This window comes from Helianthus annuus, chromosome 3, assembly GCF_002127325.2.
Source record: "Helianthus annuus cultivar XRQ/B chromosome 3, HanXRQr2.0-SUNRISE, whole genome shotgun sequence".
NCBI classification, from domain to species: Eukaryota; Viridiplantae; Streptophyta; class Magnoliopsida; order Asterales; family Asteraceae; genus Helianthus; species Helianthus annuus.
This window is the reverse complement of record NC_035435.2, coordinates 61,456,960-61,479,748: the sequence shown is the minus strand read 5'-3', so window position 1 is coordinate 61,479,748 and position 22,789 is coordinate 61,456,960. Positions and strand designations below refer to the sequence as shown.

Here is a 22,789-nt window from a genome sequence, read left to right as displayed (position 1 = left end):
GCCTGAGCTTCACTTATCGAGCTCGCGAGCCTAAAAAGTCTATCATTTATATTATTTTTACATAATATATTAACTAATAGATAATAAACGAGCCAAGCCCGAGCCGAGCTCGAGCTTGAGAAAATACGAACGAGCCGAGCCCGAGCTTTGAAAACAAAGCTCGAATCGAGCCGAGCTCGAGCCCGAGCTTTCATAAGTTAATCGAGCTCGAGCTCGAGCCTGGTCGAGCTCGAGCTCGAGCCTGGTCGAGCTCGGGCTCGGCTCGTTTGCACCGCTAAGTTCAGACCTTACAACCATAATTCACCATTCTTATTCATCACCAAATTTCCACAAAAACATCAAGAACAAAGTAGAACCCATTAGAAACATTTTCAACACCAGGGATATTTTTGTAGATTACTTCATCCTTTTTAAAAAAAAAAAAACAGAGACTTTCAAGATACAAAACTGCAAAAAGTACAGCTCATTACAAGCACTTTATGATTGTTAATCCTTTTCTAGTATCCCCTAATCTGCCATTCAACTGATTATGGCATTTACAGTGTCAAACAAAATGAATAATTAAGCTGGTACAAATGAGTCGGTATTTAGTATCCTCTCGGCAAGTAATAAATCATCTGGAGTTGTAACCTACAAGACGTAACACTGGTTTATCTCGTATTCATATAAATTAATTGAATTTCTAGTGTACCTTAATGTTAGTATAAGATCCTTGAGTGATGTATACAGGATGTTTGAGGTGCTCAACAATGGACACGTCATCCGTCACTTCCAGGTCTTCTCTGTTGTGCACCCAAATAAAAAGTTATAAGTTACTGTTTCAAATGTTATATGAAAATTGCAACAATAATCTAATTATCTGAACAGATACATTTTAGTTGGTTAAAAGAACACTTCTGACCAGTTTTCATTTTAGCAAATTTGTTTAACCCGTTAAGAGACAAAAACAATCGACCCATCAAGTAAATGAGCTAAAATTTCCACCTTTATTTATTTGAAATAAAATGAATTGTACCTATTTACAAGCTCAAAACCTCTCTTCAGCAACTCAGGCTTGATGACCTGTAAACAAAAACGTATATTTGTATGTGTATGTCAGTATGTGTATGTGTATGTGTATATGTGTATGTGTATGTGTATACACCTGTGGAGTTTGCATTTCCCAAAGTGTCTTCCTGTCCAAAGTCTTCACCACAAATGATTCACTATTTCCCTGAACATAATTCGAGATAAATAAGACAACTATACGTGCCTACAACAAACGATTCAAGAAATAAGATAAAAAGAGATGTCTGATAAGCAGCAACTCTGTTGACAATAGAAAATGACCGCACTTAAAAGATGTCTGAAAGTAACCCACCTTTAAACAAACATTTTACCTTAGACTGTTCGGTGTGGAGGAGGGTAGTCCTCAACTTAAAACAAACTGATAGGGAATAAACAAATTATCAAAAGGTTTAGCTAGATGGGATTACGAAAGAGAATAAGGAAGAACAGGTGAATAGATTTAATTGCAGTGGAATGATAGTACTGAAAAGGAAATTACAAACAACCAGGGTTACACCCTCTCTCCATGCATCATGCAGGAGCCACTAAGTCATAACAAACTCACACACCTCTAAGAGCATTATTCCCTACTACTTATACTCTCTCACCTCTAACAAACTCTCAACCACATTTAGAAATTACCCCTTTACCCCTTCTAGAATACACATGAAATAATTCTGGCTTTGCTTTAGAAATAGTTACGGTATCAACCGTATCACAAACATTTTACCTTAGACTATTCCTTAGACTATTCGGTGTGTAGGAGGGTAGTCCTCAAAGGATGCTCCGCCACGTAGGATGGGTGTGAGGATGGGCCGGAGGAGGATGGACCTAGGGTGTGGAGGATAGGCCTATATATATATATATATATATATATATATATATATTCTTTAGTGGCAAGATTGTAATTATCTTTTATAACTTACATATATTATAATAGACACAAGGGTATAAATGTATTTTTCTCTCTTCATTTAGTTAATTGATTTTTTTTCTCTCTCCTGATTTCTCTTTCAAATTAAAAGAATATTTAATTACATTCTCTATACTTTTTTCTCTTACAAATTACCTAACTTAATATTTGATAATTTAAAAAAAAAATACAAACATTGTCAAATATTGTTCCATCTAAAACACGATTAAAAATATTTTTGTTACATGTATTAGATCAATGTTTGATAAATAGATGCATAGTGGAAACAATATATAATAATACACAAGTGTATAAGTCTGGTATATACCGACCAGTATACACTATGTACTTGAATAATACATAGGTGTATACGTCTGGTATATACCGACCTGTATACACATATGTACTTGAATAATACACAGATGTATAAATCTGGTTTGTACCGACTTGTGAGAACAAGATGTAATAATACACAAGTGTATAAGTCTTGTATATTGACCTGTATACACATATGTTAAAAAACATAATTTAATTAGGTTTAATATTTAATTTTAAAAAGAGGAGTTTATTTAAAAAAAACATTAGCCCTTCAATCTCTTATAATTATAATAATGGAGAAATAATTAAAAATGAGAGAGAGAGTTAAGAGATGAGAAAATTAAGGGATTTTAATTAAAAATACTTAAGGCTAATGTCAATCTTACCCTTTTAATCTAAAATGATCGATGGCCAAGACTAGTTCACTCAGTTCACTCTCAAGAAGTTGTTCACAAATGAACCTAATCCTATATATATATATATATATATATATATATATATATATATATATATATATATATATATACATACATACATAGGATAGGGTTCATGCGAGAACCACCTTTATTGCGAGAACCGCGAGAACCAATGTGAACACAACAAAATAAACCCACTACACCACCCAAAACCTAAGAAAACCTAACCCCCCCCCCCCCCACACACACACACAAGCTAAATGCTAAAAACTAAACCATAAAGCTAAACCCCCCAAAAACCTAAAAAAATCTAAAACACACATTTTTTTTTATTTTTTATAAAAATCGCTAATTTTCGTCTCAAGAAAAAATTTTATTGACGAAAAGTAGCGATTTTTAATTAAAAAATATATTAATTTTTTTTTGTGTTTTTTAGATTTTTTAGGTATTTTTGGTTGTGTTCACATTGGTTCTCGCAATAAAGGGTGATTCATAACGGATCCTACTCCTATATATATATGTTGTATGTATATGTGTGTGTGAGAAGAAGAGGCATGGCGTGAACGGCTGCAGGAGGACGATGAAGACGGGGACGGGCCTGGGGGCGATGTGCTGGGGCGGCGCCCCCGTCCCCCATACCGAGTGGCCTTAGATGTGACAATTTCAACGTATTCACTTGTAAAAGGTTTGATTTGGGCTACTTATCTTTAATTAGTTAGCTAAAGGTTATAATGACTAAAGAAGAAGATGGGCCACTTGGGTCAAAAGGGTTGAAAGTCATGCAAAGAGTATTCAAAAGCATAAGTAGTAAGAACCACCTAAATTGCTTATAAAAATTGTTACATTGTTATATCTGTCAAATCTAAAAAAAAGGATGAACACTGTTTTGATCTATCATCAACTTGTCACCTATAATTTTACTAGTATCTAGGAAACAATCAGGAACTCAAATAAGTATGTATTTATACCTCTTTAATAGTAGCTTTAGCAGGAACACCAAGTACTGATGCTCCAACTCGCAACCCATCATTCAGAACCTGTTAAAAATCAAAGAGAATTAAAGATACAACTTGAGATGAAAACGATTAACTGAGAGTAACAAACCTTTTCTACATCACTGGATGTCACCAAAGGTCTTGCAGAATCATGGATGCATACAAGTTCAGAGGTCGGATCAATTGTCTGTCCATAATCAATTATTATGAATAAGAAGAGAATACGAATACTAGTATAGCAAATTATGAATAAGAAGAGAATACGAATACTAGTATAGCAATAATAATGCCTACTTGCGTTAAAATTATCAAAAGAAATACTCATCTTTGAGCAGAGATCTCTTTTTACTCACAGGATAGTTACTAAGCATGCCATGATGATTGATTTATGTGACATCTATTTTGCTTGTAAAGAAGAACTGAATAAGAATTACATGAGAGATAAAGATGAACCTGAAGTCCACTGTATACGGAATCTTGTCTTTCCTTACCAGGCAATGCAAATTTCAGGTCCACATTGATCTTCTCTCTGGCATCTGACCACATCAACTATTTATAACTAATGTCTAAAAAGAGTTAAAAAATGGGAGCAAAAAAGAGCGGCACATAACATCATTTAGACCTTCAAATATGTCCCGGTAAGATGGATCGCAAACTACAATAATTTCCTTAACCTCAGGCATCCGTGAAAAAGTGTAGAAACTGCATTGTATTGAAAAGCAGTTAATTATGACCCCAAACATAATATGTACAACAAAGAGTCAAAATAGTAGAGGTGGCAATACTAGCAGCAGGACAGGATGGTTGGGTAACAGATAAAAACAAGTTGGGTTGACCCAAAACATATAAATTTGATCTATTTTGTGAACATAATTGTCCCGACCGACATCGCCCCAGACCCAGCATTTTGACCGGGTTTACTTGTTTTTTGCACACCCATACAATTTGACTTGTTTCCTTTTTAGCGATTTTTTCTTTATTTGACCCGTTATACAAAAGCTGAGTGGGCCAATTCAAAAGCAAATAAGTAAAAAATGACGCCTCAGAAGTCAAAGAGGTACCACTAACAATGTTTCTTGTGACATTTGCAAATACCAAGTAGCATGGCCATTATTAGTTGTGAAGGAAATGAGAAATAAGATTACCTATATAGAGCAATTGGTTGGCCTAAAAGCGGAAGATACTGCTTTGGCATGCTAGCCTAGGTTAGGTTAAACAAACAAACATACGAGTCACCAAACGAACGAACGAACAAGATGGGCAAATAAAGATTGAAGAGAACACATACACCCATTCTTTTTCCCTTCCCTCCAGCGAGAAGAACCACTGACACACTTTTCTCTTTAACCGATTCTTCTTCTTCAGAGCTCTGCAAAACACCCAATTACTTACTGGCTTCATCATCGAATCACAATTAGGCACCTACCTGATTAGCAGAAGCAGAGCAAGCGATTGTACGAATTCTGAAGTTTCTTTTACTTAACGACAACTCAAAAGACGATGATGATGAGGACAATCCAGGATGATTGAGGCAGAGAGAAGTGGAGGGAATTGTAGGTCGTTTAATCTGCGAGTAAGCGGAAGATGGGATGAGGTGCGACATAACTTGAAGAATCGCCATCTCTCTCTCTCTCTCTCCCCCTCAAACCAGTTCAAGAGTGATAAAGGAATTGCCATTGCCGTTCAAAATTGACCAGGGCTTTTTTTATTATTATTTTTAGACATATAATAAAGGTATTTTGGGTGGGTTTTACTTATTTTATTACCCGTTGTTCCAAAAATAAATAAATAAATAAATAAAAACAACTTATTTTATTACCCCGAGTATGGGAAATAAACAATAGGCTAAATTATAATTTTCGTCCTTTATGTTTGTATTAGATTTCAACTGATAGCTTTTAACTTCAATAATTATAATCGCAATCCTTTATTTGTGAAATCCATTACATGTTACGTCGTTTAACACTAACTAAGTTAAAATTTGTCGTTGAGTTTATTCATATAAGGGCAATTTAGTCTTTTTACTAAATTATTTGTAGTATTTAATAAATAATCAACTCATCATCTTCACACATCAAAACACATAGTTCTGCAACAATGGCAGCTCCGTTCATAGAACCACAATGCAATATTCAACCTGCTCGCAGGCTCAAAGACTTCCTTCAAGACCAAAACCTCCCGTTCCCGCGCTCTCGCAAATCCTCCATCTCCGTCTTCCTCCACGCCGCCGTCAAATACTCTTCCATCCGTACCATCTCCCGCTGTTTTTTCACCAAAAAACCGCTCCACATCACCTCTTCAGGAGCCTACTGTCACACCCCCAAAATCCACCATGCGGAGTACCACCGCTTGGAGGCGTGACGTGACCAGGATCGAGCCACAAATCATATTGAACAATGTATTTAAGTAAATAAAACCAATCACAATACAATTGGTGACCAAAAGCCAGTTAACCAAGTTTTAAAATTAAACAGCGGAAGCATAATACATGATATCAAAATATAAGTTTATAGTCCATAAGTTTAAAGTCTAAAACGCAAATTTAATAGTTCATAAGGATTAAGTGTTTATTACGGAACATGACAGTCCGTATCCCACAATAACCTCCTCCTCGTGCAAGCTCCATAAGCATCTAGCGACCTGTAAGGCATGTAACAACGAGTCAACAACAAAGTTGAGTGAGTTCACGTTTGGTTGTTTAGTTTTAAGTTGTTCCGAAAACGTGGTTTGTCTTTCGTTGGCGTAATTGCCGTGGGGGTTACCCCGTAGTTGAAAGTAAGATTAACCAGTTCATTCTTTATTACCCAAACCATTTCCATGTTTAGTGGGGGCTTCCCCATGTGAACCACTAGACTGTACCATATCGACCACTAACGCAAATAAGTTGTGCCCTACATCAGTGTCTATCATCACTGACGGTTTGCCATAGTCCATTAGTACACGCCCGTCCGACTGGCACGGTGTGAGGTTTGTTAAACCTAATAGCGCTATTAACTAATGACCCGCTCGCCATTGGCCTCGGCGATTAGTTCGATATAAAAATGAGGGACTTATGATAGAGTTTTGTCTAGTAAGTTGTAAGGTTGTTGTCCTACCCAAGGAGGACGAACGTACGTAGTTCTACCCAAGGAGAATACGCAGGAGTAATATTGGCATCCTACCCAAGGAGGATGGCCGTACATATCCTACCCAAGGAGGATATGTAGATTCAGTTTTAAATTCTTTAACCCATTCCCAAACCACCGGGAATCCCATGCCTTAGAAAGTGTGTGAACTCACCTCGGTTTGCTCGGTTAGATTCTCAAAGATAGCTAACAGTCAAGGTCGGTCAATCACGTCCTAGTATGATTACCACTTAATTTATTAGTGACTTCAAATAAGCACAAAATCCCTATACGCATCTAACACATAACATGCATCACTTCAACGGTTTATGCCTATATAAACTTCCCATCTATTCCCCACTCATAAACAAACATACGACATTGCACATAACACTTTTATAGACATATAACATGTTATATTACTCTCGGATAACCTACCCGACATTTAGACACGCAAATCACTACTTATGTCGTTTCAGCTTTTATACTCAGAACTGGGCTGTTTTCGGGGATTTTAATAAAATAGTTATCTTATTTCAAAAATTCCCAACTTTTTACAGAAGATGCTAAACGACCCAAATATTATTGTGTAAAAATCTCGGGATCCAATTCATTACCAATATTTTATAAAAATTTATTTACTCGACTGCAATCAGATTTGTTACTTTCTGATTGCAGTTTATGGAATAATTCACTAAAAATTAACCGTAAGTCCGATTGACGAAATTCCAGTTGGAGGATCATCCTGACAACGGTGACCATCTCCTGTAAAAATTCCATGAGTTGATTCTACTCAAGTTTCAAGTTATGACTCCGAAAACAACACACTTTTTCTGCAGTAAAAATGCAGCTTGAGCTGCTGTCCAAAAACAGTCTTTTAAAAATAGTAAGCAACCTCGAAAAATTACGATTCTAGTGCCATTTGTTTGGTTATTCCAAAATGCATATTTTAGGCTTCAGAAAATCAGTTTTTCGATTTAAAACGGTCCAGTTACAGCCTGTTGAAGTCGGCTGGAAATACAACTCAGCAAGCTGTTTTCATTGTAGAAGTTACTAAAAATGCATCAACAAAGACCCTAACCATGGTTTATCGATGATTTGATGTTCAAACCTCAATCATGCTTTAACCTACCCTAAACCAACCAGATTTCATCTTCATACAAACTTTTTATATAGGGTTTTTATGCAGAATTTCATGTTCATCTTTTTAGGGTTCATTTTCTTGTGTTACTTGATTATCATCATTCTACTAAATATCATAACAAAGAACAAGATGAAACAATGGTGTGAAGGGACTTACTACTAGCACAAGGCTAGGGATGATTCTAGTGATGAAGATGTAGAGAGAAGATGATGAAAAAGACTAGAACAAAGCTCCTTAGAAAGTCCTTCAACTTGCAACCTCCATGAATGAACTTCAAGCTTTGAATGGAACTTGATGATGGATGTTTATGGTTGTGAAGTGGTGGTGATGGTGGCTGCTATGGAGGGCCGAAAATGAGAGGGAGAGGAGTGAGGTGAGAGAGTGATCTAGTGCAAGATATGTAGTGGTGTGTAAGATCTTCTCAAATCTCAATCATCATATTTTGTTCAAAGCAACACTCAAGGTCTTACACAAAATATTTGAGAAGATTTAGTAGGATCTAAGATGATCTTGGTGGGGCCCCTCTTGGGGGACGGTTTGCACATGGGGGGGGGTTATGTGTAACATTTGATGGATAGTTGATAAACATTAGTTCAAGTTCAAGTAATAGTTACATATATTAGTTAGTATATTTCTAGTGAGTGTTATGGTACACGGGGACCACGACTAGCCAAAAATAATCAAATAATGTGTTTGACAAATATTTGGTGTCCCGGGTAATGTCCGGTTGTTCGGTCGGATATTGTTCCGTTAAATTGTTTAATTGTTCCGTAAGGCGTCTTATACATATATTTTTGTAACACAATTAATTCCTAACACATAGGAAAATATACCGGACCATTTAGTAACTTTTCTGTATACTACTAGTATGCTAACACGCACATGTAACTATAACACAGTAATCGGAGAGCAGTTAAATGATTCAACACAGTCATCAAGTACTTTTATTATCATTAATAAACTGTACGGTTACATGTAAATTTGAGGGTTGTCACACCTACAATCACCAGAACAACCTCCGTAACCGTCAAGGACATTCTCCGCTGAAAATCCTTTGAAACACCCCTTCTAATTTCATGCTTGAAAGTTACAAAAACGACACATAGTTAAATCACCAAAATTTAAAATTTGGGCATGACCCGTTCGCTTTTTGAACAACTTCCCTGTTTATAATATATCAAAAACTCAAATAACGACATCTTCAAAAAAACATAAGGAAGTTCTTAACATTTAAACTACCGATTCAAAAACTTCAAGTTTAAGATACTTAAACATTCACAAACAACTAGTTAAAACCTAAAACTTCAACACTACTAATTTAAACAAAAGTCTTTGACTAATAAGGCTACTACAAAAGTGCGGAAGCGCATCACGGGTGATCAAGGTGTGTTCGTATCCGAGCGACGCAATGACCATCATACGGGTGCTTTACCTACAATCATTCAACAAAACATATTAGTGTAGTTACACATAACGTATTCATCCTATCACAATACATATTCACGGATTTACAAGATATCTTACCAATCGTTCTTTTTCATTCCAATTCATTCTAGTCAAATAAATACAATTATTTCTCATTCATTTCCAATAACTCGTTTAGTACGGATCAAGGAGAAGACTTCCATTAAATTCCTTTTCATCCGAACCCGAACCAACCCATTCACTATGGACCGATACGGATTCCTACTTTCATGTTCTCATTTGAAACATCTACCTTAATTGAATATCAATTATCAAAGGAAACAATATCAATAAACTCACAACTAAACATGTAAGTAACGAACTTACCTCGATCTTGTGCCTTTGTTTGTGATCCGGAACTAGCTCCTTCTTCTTTCGATCCTACATGAATTCGTTCTTATTTAGATCATAGCCCTTACATTCTTAATCACACTTTCAAGTATCAATGCTACTCATATAACAATTGACAATACTTTAATTTCATCATACAAACCCATTCACAATGATTTATTTAGACTACTTAGATTATCATTGAGGCATTTCATCAAACACCTAACACGCGTACTACTTATCAAGCCTTATGTACATGTATCTTATGCATAAATTCACTAGAATACATCACCTTTCACATAATCAACCACTCATGTTCAAATATTCATTCTACACAATACAATCTACCAATACTCTATCATTCATACAATTTTATTTGAAGATTTACTCAACTAATCAACAATCTATTCACTATCATGCTAGAACAAGTGGGTTTTTCCCCAAAATCTTTAGTAAATCGAATTCATGCACAATATACCTTCTACATGATGATTCTAACTCACATGCAATCTAATTTCATACTAATTCACGAATTGGTATAAACCCTAGTTCATCAACAAACATCAAATTGTGAGATTTTATCTTACCTTATGTTCAAAACACTTGGATTAGAGAGTATTTAGACACTAGCATGCGAATTATGACTCTAATCCTTCACAATCTTGCTGAATTTTTGAGGTTGATTGATGCAATTAGGGTTCCCCCTTTTTCCCTTCTCTGGTCGCGACCAACACACCCCAGAACATTCTGGGTTTTATTTTTTACTAAATGATTTATTATAAGTTTTACATTCTTTACCCTCCATGTTGGTTTATTGTTTCATTAATACCCCTTCACATTTTAGTAAACTTCCTTTAGGTTATTTACAAAATAATCATAACTAATCATAAACTTTTAAATATTAAAGTATCTAACCTTATAAATTATGGGATGTTACAAATCTACCCCCCTTAAAGGAGGTTTCGTCCCCGAAACCTTAATACGTACCAAAAAGAGACGGGTAGTGCTTTCGCATTTCATCTTCAGATTCCCAAGTTAGATCCGATCCCTTCCGATGCTGCCATTGCACTAAAACTTGTCGAATGGCCTTGTTTCGTAGATGCTTTATTTTGGAATCTTTGATAGCTACCGGCTTTTCAATATAATTCATTTTATCATCCAATTCAATGTCATCAAGTGACACATGCACTGTATCATCCGCGAGACACCTTCTTAGTTGAGACACGTGAAACGTGTTATGGATTCCATCCAGAGCTGGAGGTAATTCTAGCCGGTATGCCACTTTACCAACACGAGTCACTATTCTGAATGGTCCGATGTATCGAGGACCCAATTTTCCCCGTTTGCGGAACCGTATTATGCCCTTCCACGGCGAGACCTTTAAAAACACACGATCACCTTCTTGAAATTCAATAGGGCGCCTTCTTTTATCTGCATAAGATTTTTGCCTGTCTTGCGCCGCCTTCAAACGAGCCCGGACTTGATCAATCTTTTCATTCGTTATTGCCACAACATCTTTAGGCGCAAGTTCCCGTTGCCCGATTTCTCCCCAACATATAGGTGTTCTACACTTTCTACCGTACAACATTTCATATGGCGCCATTTTGATACTACTTTGATAACTGTTGTTGTACGCGAACTCCACCAACGGTAAATGGTTATCCCAATTACCCCCAAGGTCTATGACACAAGCCCTCAATATATCAAGCAACGTTTGTATAGTTCTTTCCGACTGTCCATCCGTCTGCGGATGGTATGCGGTACTTAGTCGCAAGTTTGTGCCCACATCTTCATGAAATTTTCGCCAAAAACGAGACGTGAATCTTGTGTCACGATCCGACACAATAGACACGGGTACTCCGTGACGAGCAATTATCTCATTCATATAAATTTCTGCCAATTTTTCGGATGAAATAGATTCTCGTATGGGTAAAAAGTGAGCACTCTTTGTAAGTCGGTCGACAATAACCCAAATAGCATCGTGACCTCGTTTCGTTCTGGGTAGCTTTGTAATAAGATCCATGGTTATGTCTTCCCACTTCCAAATTGGTATTTCTAATGACTGTAATTTACCATACGGTTTTTGGTGCTCCGCCTTCACTTGGGAACATGTCAAGCACTTAGCCACGTACTTAACAATGTCGCGTTTCATTCCAGGCCACCAATACCCTTTCTTTAAATCTTGATACATTTTTGTAGCCCCAGGGTGTACCGTATAACGGGATTTGTGAGCCTCCTCTAGCAATAATGATTTCACCTCGGATAACCATGGTACCCAGATTCGGTCATACCTGGTCATGACGCCATCGGCATTCATCTTTAATTCTCCAATTAGGCCTTTCATTCTTTCCTTCTTTGGATCACCATTTAAGGATTTTATTTGGGCTTCCTTGATCAACTCCAAAAGTTTAGGGGTGACAGTCAGTTTCATTGACTTAACTTGTATGGGTGATGGGTATTCCTTCCGGCTTAACGCATCTGCTACGACATTGGCCTTCCCCGGATGATAAAGGATTTCACAATCATAATCTTTAATTAATTCTAACCACCTTCGTTGTCTCATATTCAAGTCTTTTTGCTCGAAGAAATACTTGAGACTTTTGTGATCCGAATATATGGTACATTTAGTTCCGTACAAATAATGTCGCCACAGTTTCAACGCGAATACTACTGCAGCCAATTCTAAATCGTGTGTTGGGTAGTTACTTTCATGTGGTTTAAGCTGCCTTGAAGCATATGCTATCACTTTACCCCGTTGCATTAAAACAGCCCCCAAGCCCTGATGTGAAGCATCCGTGTATACTACCAAGTCTTCTGAACCTTCGGGTAAGGTTAGAATTGGGGCGTCAGACAGCTTACTCTTCAAAGTTTGGAATGCCTTCTCTTGCTCAACTCCCCACACAAACTTCTCATTCTTCTTGGTTAGTCTGGTTAAAGGTAACGCTATTTTGGAAAAATCCTGTATAAACCTTCGGTAATACCCAGCCAATCCCAGAAAACTTCTCACTTCACTCGGGTTCTTAGGAGGAACCCAGTTCACAACAGCCTCTACTTTAGTTGGGTCTACCAAGACACCATCTTTATTAATGACGTGGCCAAGAAATTGCACCTCTCTAAGCCAGAAGGCACATTTGGAAAACTTAGCATATAACTTCTCTTTCCGAAGAATCTCTAACACTTCACGCAAATGATTTGCATGTTCGGCTCTACTGCGAGAGTACACAAGGATATCATCTATAAATACTATAACAGACTTATCCAGCGTGGGTCGACATACTCTATTCATCAAATCCATGAAAGCGGCCGGGGCGTTAGTCAGACCGAATGGCATTACTAAGAACTCGTAATGCCCATATCGGGTCCTGAACGCAGTTTTCGCAACATCTTCTTCCCGTACCCGAAGTTGGTGATATCCCGAACGCAAATCGATTTTTGAAAACCAACTTGCTCCTTGCAGTTGGTCAAAAAGATCATCTATTCGAGGTAAAGGGTATTTATTCTTCACGGTCAACTTGTTCAAATCTCGATAATCTATACACATGCGCATCGTGCCGTCTTTCTTTTTCACAAAGAGTACCGGGGCTCCCCAAGGCGACACACTCGGGCGTACGAAACCCTTATCGAGTAATTCCTGTATTTGTGTCATCAGCTCTCGCATCTCAGCGGGAGCTAACCTATAGGGAGCTTTAGCCACTGGCTTGGCACCCGGGTTTAATTCGATTCGGAATTCCACCTCTCGCTCAGGTGGCAATCCCAGTAATTCATCCGGAAACACATCCGCATATTCATTCACCACTTCTACTTCTCCAATTTCAGGCACCTTCTGTCTTGTATCCACTACATAAACCAAGTAAACCTTACCCTCATTCCTTGCGTGTTTCACCGCCTCGACAATCGTGCACAGTTTTGTCTCTAACTTTCTTTCCCCACAAATGCTTATTCGAGCCCCACTAGGTGAGAATACATGAATGACTTTTGCCTCGCATCGAATTTCCGCGTGATAGCGGGATAACCAATCCATCCCTACTACCACCTTGAATTCCCCCAAAGTCATAGGTATGAGATCTATTTCAAATTCTTCGTTTTCTATGGTTATCTTACAATTCTTACAAATTTCACATAACAAATAACTTTTACTATCCGCTACTTCTACTTCTAAGGGTACAGACATTCGTTCCTTTCTAAAAGAGGGGTAACACATAAGTTCGTCTGACACGAAAGATTTGCTAGCACCAGAATCGAATAACACATTCACGGGTATTTGGTTGATTAAGAAAATACCTGAACGACATTCGGTGAGGCCTTGGCTTCCTCGGTAGTAATCTGAAACATTCTTCCCCGAGCCTTCTGATTTTCATTCTTCTTTTCATCCTTCTGCCCTTGTTGTTTAAGCTTTGGACAGTCAGCTTTTACATGACCGGGAGTGAAACAATTGAAACACGTCCTCACGGGACTAGGGCACTTAAAGTAAGGATGTCCCTCCTGACCACAGTTGTATCACCCCTTCTTTCCCATCAAACATTCTCCAGTGTGAAGCTTACCACAAGTTTTGCATGGGGGAATACTACCTTTAGATCCTCCTTTAGTTCTAGTGTCGTGCTGCTTAGGCTTCTTGGATGGATTCGTAGTTGGTGGCTTTTCAGCAACTCTTTTCTCTCCTCTTTCCACTTGTCGCTTCAGTTCTATCTCCCTATCCCGGGCTAAATTGATAAGTTCGCTTAAAGTTTCACACTTCGAAGGGGTAATGAACTCCCTATACTCGGCCTTCAGCATTCCATAATACCGATTTATCTTCATCCTTTCTGACTTGACGAAATCATCACAGAACTTTAACTTATCGAAGAATATATTGGTAATTTCATCAATGGACTCATTCTGTTGGCGAAGATGCAAGAACTCATCTTGTATTCTATCAATTGCCGATTGCGGGCAATGATATTTTAGGAACAACTCTTTGAATTCCTGCCATGTTAAAGTTTGGAGTCTCACTTCCCCTATCTCTTTACTTTGGGTATCCCACCAATCCTTGGCTTGTTGCTGAAGTTGACCCGTAGCAAACATTACTTGATCTTCTTTCTCACATCGACTACGTACAAATACGGCTTCAATGTTCGCTATCCATCTTTGACACTTTACCGGATCCACCTCCCCATTGTATGAAAAGGGGTTACATGCCATAAAATCCTTATATGTACACCTTCGTTCCTTGCTTTTAGTCCTGGACCCTTCAAGCATTTCCTTTAACTCTTCAATCTTGCTAGTCATCATCTCATCAACAACCCCCAAGACTCGGCTCTCGACTTCTTGAGCTAACTTGGGAAGGTTGGCATTCATCACTTTTTCTGCCGCTTCTATCATCTTATTATTGAATGCCTCTTGACGGGCTATTTCAGCATCATCTACATTACTTGTGTCCGTCATCTACATAAAACATTCATTCTTTATATTAAAATTCTCTTTTTATACATCCCTCTTGACACATACATATTCATTCTATCACATATTTCATTCTGTTTACTATTCATACATTACACGTTATCATTCTTGATGGTAATGTTGTATTGCTAGACCATTCCATAATAAATCATACCGTCTTTCTTATTAGACAATTTCTTTCAACCTTCTTGATGCTTAATGACCTTAGCAAAGGATTACGGGGCCCTAGGAACTAATTAAAACAAACCCCATACTCAAACAAACAACATAAAAGAAATTCAACAACTTTGATAGTCACCGTAAGCTACGGTGACCACCGTAGCTTACGGTGCTGAATTGTTCTTTACGGCCCTATGCTCCTGTCTTACGGCAGCTCTTATTTTGCCCAGTACCTACCGTAGCTTACGGTGGCCACCGTAAGCTACGGTAGTGCCCAGCGAAAATCACCCCAAATTTCATATTTTGACCATTCCGAACCGTTTTTGTGCACGGTTTCAAGTTTACTAACCCCTAGATATTCCAATGCACCATTTATTACTATTACTATAGTCAAAACTCATTCTAACACTTTATAACTAGTAGTATTAATTACTATAAAGCTTTCTTAAAAGTTTTACCTCTATTTGCGTCTCGGAGCGAACACACCCATTCTTGCGAGCTTTCGGTTTGAGTTCGGGCACTACATCGTGTTCGAATCCCTCAAACCTAGGCTCTGATACCAACTTGAAACACCCCTTCTAATTTCATGCTTGAAAGTTACAAAAACGACACATAGTTAAATCACCAAAATTTAAAATTTGGGCATGACCCGTTCGCTTTTTGAACAACTTCCCTGTTTATAATATATCAAAAACTCAAATAACGACATCTTCAAAAAAACATAAGGAAGTTCTTAACATTTAAACTACCGATTCAAAAACTTCAAGTTTAAGATACTTAAACATTCACAAACAACTAGTTAAAACCTAAAACTTCAACACTACTAATTTAAACAAAAGTCTTTGACTAATAAGGCTACTACAAAAGTGCGGAAGCGCATCACGGGTGATCAAGGTGTGTTCGTATCCGAGCGACGCAATGACCATCATACGGGTGCTTTACCTACAATCATTCAACAAAACATATTAGTGTAGTTACACATAACGTATTCATCCTATCACAATACATATTCACGGATTTACAAGATATCTTACCAATCGTTCTTTTTCATTCCAATTCATTCTAGTCAAATAAATACAATTATTTCTCATTCATTTCCAATAACTCGTTTAGTACGGATCAAGGAGAAGACTTCCATTAAATTCCTTTTCATCCGAACCCGAACCGACCCATTCACTATGGACCGATACGGATTCCTACTTTCATGTTCTCATTTGAAACATCTACCTTAATTGAATATCAATTATCAAAGGAAACAATATCAATAAACTCACAACTAAACATGTAAGTAACGAACTTACCTCGATCTTGTGCCTTTGTTTGTGATCCGGAACTAGCTCCTTCTTCTTTCGATCCTACATGAATTCGTTCTTATTTAGATCATAGCCCTTACATTCTTAATCACACTTTCAAGTATCAATGCTACTCATATAACAATTGACAATACTTTAATTTCATCATACAAACCCATTCACAATGATTTATTTAGACTACTTAGATTATCATTGAGGCATTTCATCAAACACCTAACACGCGTACTACTTATCAAGCCTTATGTACATGTATCTTATGCATAAATTCACTAGAATACATCACCTTTCACATAATCAACCACTCATGTTCAAATATTCATTCTACACAATACAATCTACCAATACTCTATCATTCATACAATTTTATTTGAAGATTTACTCAACTAATCAACAATCTATTCACTATCATGCTAGAACAAGTGGGTTTTTCCCCAAAATCTTTAGTAAATCGAATTCATGCACAATATACCTTCTACATGATGATTCTAACTCACATGCAATCTAATTTCATACTAATTCACGAATTGGTATAAACCCTAGTTCATCAACAAACATCAAATTGTGAGATTTTATCTTACCTTATGTTCAAAACACTTGGATTAGAGAGTATTTAGACACTAGCATGCGAATTATGACTCTAATCCTTCACAATCTTGCTGAATTTTTGAGGTTGATTGATGCAATTAGGGTTCCCCCTTTTTCCCTTCTCTGGTCGCGACCAACACACCCCAGAACATTCTGGGTTTTAATTTTTACTAAATGATTTATTATAAGTTTTACATTCTTTACCCTCCATGTTGGTTTATTGTTTCATTAATACCCCTTCACATTTTAGTAAACTTCCTTTAGGTTATTTACAAAATAATCATAACTAATCATAAACTTTTAAATATTAAAGTATCTAACCTTATAAATTATGGGATGTTACATCCTTCCGAGATCTGTCAGATCCGGTTGAATTTCACGCTCCTCCGGTGCCGGATTTCTCACTGGAGTCTCCTCATTGTACAACGTCCACCGATTTGCCGAGGAGTAGTAGGTGTAGTCGTAGTTGGTGTGATAGTGATTTCACCGTCGATGATTCGCCAGAATGTTTCTATACATTCTTCGATGAATCGGAGGTTGTTGATAAGAATAATTTTTGTGGTACCCGAGGAAAGTCCACGGTCATCCTGATCGCCGCTTTTAGAGTACTTATCAAATTTCGGGACGAAATTTCTTTCAAGTTGGGGATGATATGACAACCCAAGCTTTCAAGGTCCTCCCTCGACACGTTACTTGTTTCACAACCGTGTTTTCATAATTCGTTGCGTTGTAATATGTGCACCTTTGTTATTTGATTAATGAATTGTTGTATTATTTGGTCAATTAATGAAAACTTATTAACTGTTTAAGATTAGATAGACTTAACCCATGCCCATGCATCCTCACATTTGACGAAAGACTGGACTTTCGTCATCATCTATACTCGATGAAAGACTGGAGTTTCGTCATCAACATCGCGACGAAGAATGCTTCTTCGTCGAAGCCCTTATTCGTTGTGTGGGCTTGTGGCCCAGGTGAGGCCCATGTACGAATCAGTTATATTTGCCCTATTCGCATAACATTACGCAAGATCACAATCGGCGAAACCCTAAGCTCTCACTCACTCACCTCTCCCCCCCTCCTTCGAACCCGACGACAAACTCTCCTCGATCCGAGTTTCCTTCGATTCCTTCTTGATTACGGTTAGTGTACGATTCCCATGGTTCTATCTATCTATTTGTCATACTCGGTTATGTGATTTCATAGTGTGATAATTGGACAGTAGCATAGTATGATGAATCATGTTTGGATTGTATGATAAAAAGGAATTGTAGAAAGCATCTTATGTTAGCCTATTGTTGAAACTGGTGTAGAAGTATGATCAGGGATTAGTTGTATGTTTGGCTGGGAACATATGTAAACATCGCATGATAGTAGTAATACGAAATCAAGTAAATGGATGAATTGTTGATGATGGTGGTTTGATTGATTATGGTTCTTAGTGGCATGATTAGGGTTTCTGTGTTGCACGATTAACTGGTAAAGTGACGAAACTACCCTGTCGACGAAACACTTGATATTTCGTCACCCTTATATCGACGAAACACTTGGTGTTTCGTCACCCAACTTATCGACGAAAAACTTTGATGTTTCGTCTTCCACCCGTCGACGAATAACTTTGATGTTTTGTCGCTCTAAAGGAAACTCATCAACAGACTGTGGTTTATCATGTGTATGAAACTTGAATGATTATTATCTGCCTGTTAATGATTTTAATTATGATTGAGGAAAACATGATTTGCTTATGATGAATAGCTCACTTAACTGTTAAGTACTATTACGAAACATGCGTGTGAATTGTGGATTTGTATGAGTTGGAATAGCTGTTATGTGTTATTCAATGATCGTTGCTTTGAATGCACACCACAATTATAATTTATACGCGAACCATGTGAATATAAACTGATTACGTATACATGAACACCATAGGACTTGACTGATTAAGTGTGTGCGAGTAGCTAGTCACACCGTGTGACAACCCTCACAATTACAGGTATCCGTACATTTAATTAATCTTAATTGTGTGCTTAATGACTGTGCTTGATTACAACTTACAATTTAAACTGCTTTATGATTTTTGTATCATACATACATATGCATCATATCTCATACTGTCACTCCATATAATACACACAAACATTAGTGACATACTTGATGCACAAAGCACAGTTAGCATACTGAACGGATAATTCAGAAACATGCTGACAATGCCAGCACATGACAGACTATGTTTTAAGGCCCAGTATGAGCCAGGAATAAGGTACTACACTAGTATGGAGTGTAAGGAAGTGAGGACCATAAAACTGCGTCACTAGGTGATAGTTATAGTGCCGGGAAGTGCCTAAAACACACTTTAAGTGCAGAATTCTGCATTTATTTATAAAAATCAGCATTGTAACATACTAATAAAGTGCAAAAATATGGCAGAATGGTCCTGTATGCTTTCCTAAGTGCCGGGGATTAATTGTGTTGCAAAAATATATATAAAAGACACTTTGAGGAATAATTAAACACTTTAACAGAACGGTATCCAACCGGATAACAGGACATTACCCGGAACACCAAATTTTTGCCAAACACATTGTTTCATTATTTCTTGGCTTGTCGTGATCCCTGAACACCCTAACACCCACTAAATATCAAATAAATAACATATATGAGTGTATACTTGAATTCTAACTACCCATTACAATTTAGTTGCAAATTTTACCCTTAACCCCCCCCCCCCCCGTAACCAAATCGGTCCCCAAGTGGACCCACACAATATCATCCAGCATGCCTCATATATTTTGATTAGATTATATTGCATTTGTTTATTAGATCTTTGCTTGTTGAAGTTACTAAAACATATGAACATGTCCTTATAAAGCATGGTGCATAGATCCTTACCATACTTCACAAGATCACACCCCTTACCCTTACTCCCTCTCCTCCTCTCGGCTCCCCCTTGACCGCCCCCATCACCACCACTAACCACCATATTCATCCATCTTTGAGCTTCATTCAAGTGTAGAAGGCTATTCAAAGGAGCTTGCAACTTGTGGAACCTCAAGAAGCTTCATACATAGCTTTTCACCATCATCTTCTTCATCTTTTCATTAGAGATTCATCCCTAGCCCTTGTGCTAGTAGTAAGTTCTTCGTTACACCCTTGTTCATCTTGTATCATGGTTAAAAGTTGTAGTAAGATGGTTATGTTTAAATCACTAAAGAACAAGAACACTAAAAGGTGTTAAACAAGAATCATGAACATAAAAGTTTACTTGAAGATGAAATGCTACTAGTTTGATGTTGTCATGAGTATGTTGTTTATTTTATAATAATGCTTGGTTGTGTGATGTTAATCACCATGTGGATCTTGTTAATTAATATTTAGTAAAATGGTTCAACAAGATTAGAAAGTGGTTATGTGATACATGAAGTAACCACCTTCTAGTTTAACCATGAACTTGAATAAAAATGATTTTCTTAAAATATAAGTGAACAAGTTGATGGATGATCATGTTGATCTAAACTTTGTAAAAGAATTTTTGTAAACAAACCAAGTTCAAGAAACGATCTCTAAAAGAGTATGATTTTTACATACACTTACATACTTTTGGAAGTGAAATAAGTGTGGAAATCTTTTATTTACAAGAAGAGTTCAAGAGTTTTATTTTTGTAAAAATTATTTACAAGTTGTAAACACTAAATACTTTCAAGAACATGATTTTTAAAGAAATAAATACGCTTCAGAAGGTAACTAAGTCTACTAAAAGCTTTACCAAGTTACTACGCGTTTTCGAAGAATATCAAGTTCATGATTAGTGTGAAATGCATATATTCTTGCTCTTGGTGATGTAAAATTGTTCAAGGAATGTTGTTGATTGAATTTGAAAAGAAAAGGATATGCTTAATAGCATGGACACCTCCGTTTTTAGGGGAAACTCTGGCGAAATTTTCTAAAAATCCCAAGACTTAGAAAATATTTTTCCAAACAAATGTTGCAAGTATATTTTATAACTTGTGTTCCGAATATAAACTTCACCATAATTTTTGTAACAAAATAAAAGTATCGGAGGTTGATTTTCGTAAATACAAATGAATAAATATATATTTAGAATATATATTTTACACTAAAACGCTTGTGTGATTATTTGTTCATTTTGGAACTAGTTATATTATTTAGGGCAAAATAATATAGCCTAGCACAATACCATCATAATTGCGATTCCGGAAATATTTCTAAGAATATATTTTGGGAAGACATTATTTTAATACAAAGAATGAAAATATATTATTTTTGGGAAAATATATATATTTTGGGAATGCATTATTTTGGACAAATGAGTTAACTATATTTTTCTTAAATGGTACTAAAGATATATTATTTTCGAAACCACCAAAAATACATGTATAAATACCCCTATCCTTGGGAAGGAAATACACATATAAAATACTTGAGAAATATGAACACGAAATAGTTGCCTAACTATTATTCCGAAATCCTAAAAATAAAACTTAAGTTAAAATAATTATCATTATTTTAACAAGAAGTTAAGACTTGGAACAATAACAAAGTAACGTAACTCAAACCCGAAATACAAAAGCAAGGCACGGTCCGTTCGTATAATAGACGTTAGTATGTTGTAGGTCGTCAGGCAGCTGGTCAAGTTTGAGTTGACGTTACGATACAGGAGACACACTTCAGTGAGTTCATGTCCCCCTTTTCTTTTAACTGTTTTCAGTTTTACAACTTCGGGGGTGAAATACATGTTACAAGTATACAGACATTTTTTATACATGGTATGGTTAGCTTAAGGAGGGTTTACTACTTAGATCATGTGAGTGGTGGGTACAACACTTAAGGCCATTAATCCTCGTCGTAGGACCGAGGGACATGAGTGATAGATCTATTTGGGTGTAGCGAGCCCACACCCGTGAGGCCGGGGCGGCCCATAGTGTGACAACTATGTTCTGTAATCAGCGTATAATGTAAAACAATGTCAGTTAGCAATAAACCATTGTGCTTTGGTGTTATTATATGTGTTTTGGTGTTATTATATGTACAATTGTGTTTATTAATTTAACAATTTGATTCGTTACCGATTTCAAGCTTTAAATCACCTTCTGGAAGATTATACGCAAACTGGTGCTTAAACGCAATCAGTTTAACGCGACATACACTCCGGAACTGTGACGTAAGCCAAACATACCCTAAATGTCCCTTACATAACTTAGAAATAAGTTTCGAAGGATTCGGTATGGCGAAAACATGTTTATTTGAACTAAAGAACTAATTACGACAAAACTGCGAAACGAACGTTGGTGACCGCCCGGATAATATTTAAATCCCACAAATATTCTGTTATGATTAAAATCTTATTTTAATCAGGTTCGTGTTGAAAAATAAATTAAAACGCTTAAAAACGTTATTTTTCAAGTTTAAGCGCGTACCGCGTGTTTCTACGCGACACAGTGCTTTTACTGTGAAACGCGGACAACGCAGCCAGTCTTGGCAACTGAAACTTATTCAGTAATATTTTGGCGAGTTTATTTTTATAGAATAATAAAAAATAAACTAGAA

At 36.8% G+C, this 22,789-nt stretch overlaps 1 protein-coding gene and 1 long non-coding RNA gene across 2 annotated transcripts; both read right to left on the bottom strand.

Annotated features, from left to right (window-relative positions):
• Positions 1 to 342: 342 nt before the first annotated feature.
• LOC110877935 (2-C-methyl-D-erythritol 4-phosphate cytidylyltransferase, chloroplastic) lies at positions 343 to 5,409 on the bottom strand. Its single transcript, XM_022126162.2, has 11 exons — positions 5,116 to 5,409; positions 4,978 to 5,058; positions 4,835 to 4,890; positions 4,312 to 4,391; positions 4,143 to 4,225; positions 3,799 to 3,876; positions 3,663 to 3,731; positions 1,145 to 1,213; positions 1,016 to 1,062; positions 692 to 782; positions 343 to 630 (listed from the first exon to the last, which is right to left on the bottom strand). Exons 1-11 carry the CDS (start codon positions 5,308 to 5,310, stop codon positions 562 to 564), a joined length of 918 nt encoding a protein of 305 aa, XP_021981854.1. The 5' UTR covers positions 5,311 to 5,409; the 3' UTR covers positions 343 to 561.
• A 3,851-nt stretch (positions 5,410 to 9,260) lies between these two features.
• Positions 9,261 to 17,335, bottom strand: LOC110874417. Its single transcript, XR_002555930.2, has 4 exons — positions 17,218 to 17,335; positions 16,628 to 16,681; positions 9,729 to 9,782; positions 9,261 to 9,369 (listed from the first exon to the last, which is right to left on the bottom strand). It is a non-coding gene; the product is annotated as an uncharacterized LOC110874417 (long non-coding RNA).
• Between the last annotated feature and the right edge of the window lie 5,454 nt (positions 17,336 to 22,789).

Coding starts and splice junctions, on each gene's coding strand:
- LOC110877935 (XM_022126162.2), bottom strand. CDS start 5,310: ATGGCGATTCTTCAAGTTATGTCGCACCTCATCCCATCTTCCGCTTAC. Junction 4,226..4,311: donor TTACCGGGACATATTTGAAG/GTCTAAATGATG, acceptor TGATGTGGTCAG/ATGCCAGAGAGAAGATCAAT. Junction 631..691: donor GATCTTATACTAACATTAAG/GTACACTAGAAA, acceptor TACGTCTTGTAG/GTTACAACTCCAGATGATTT.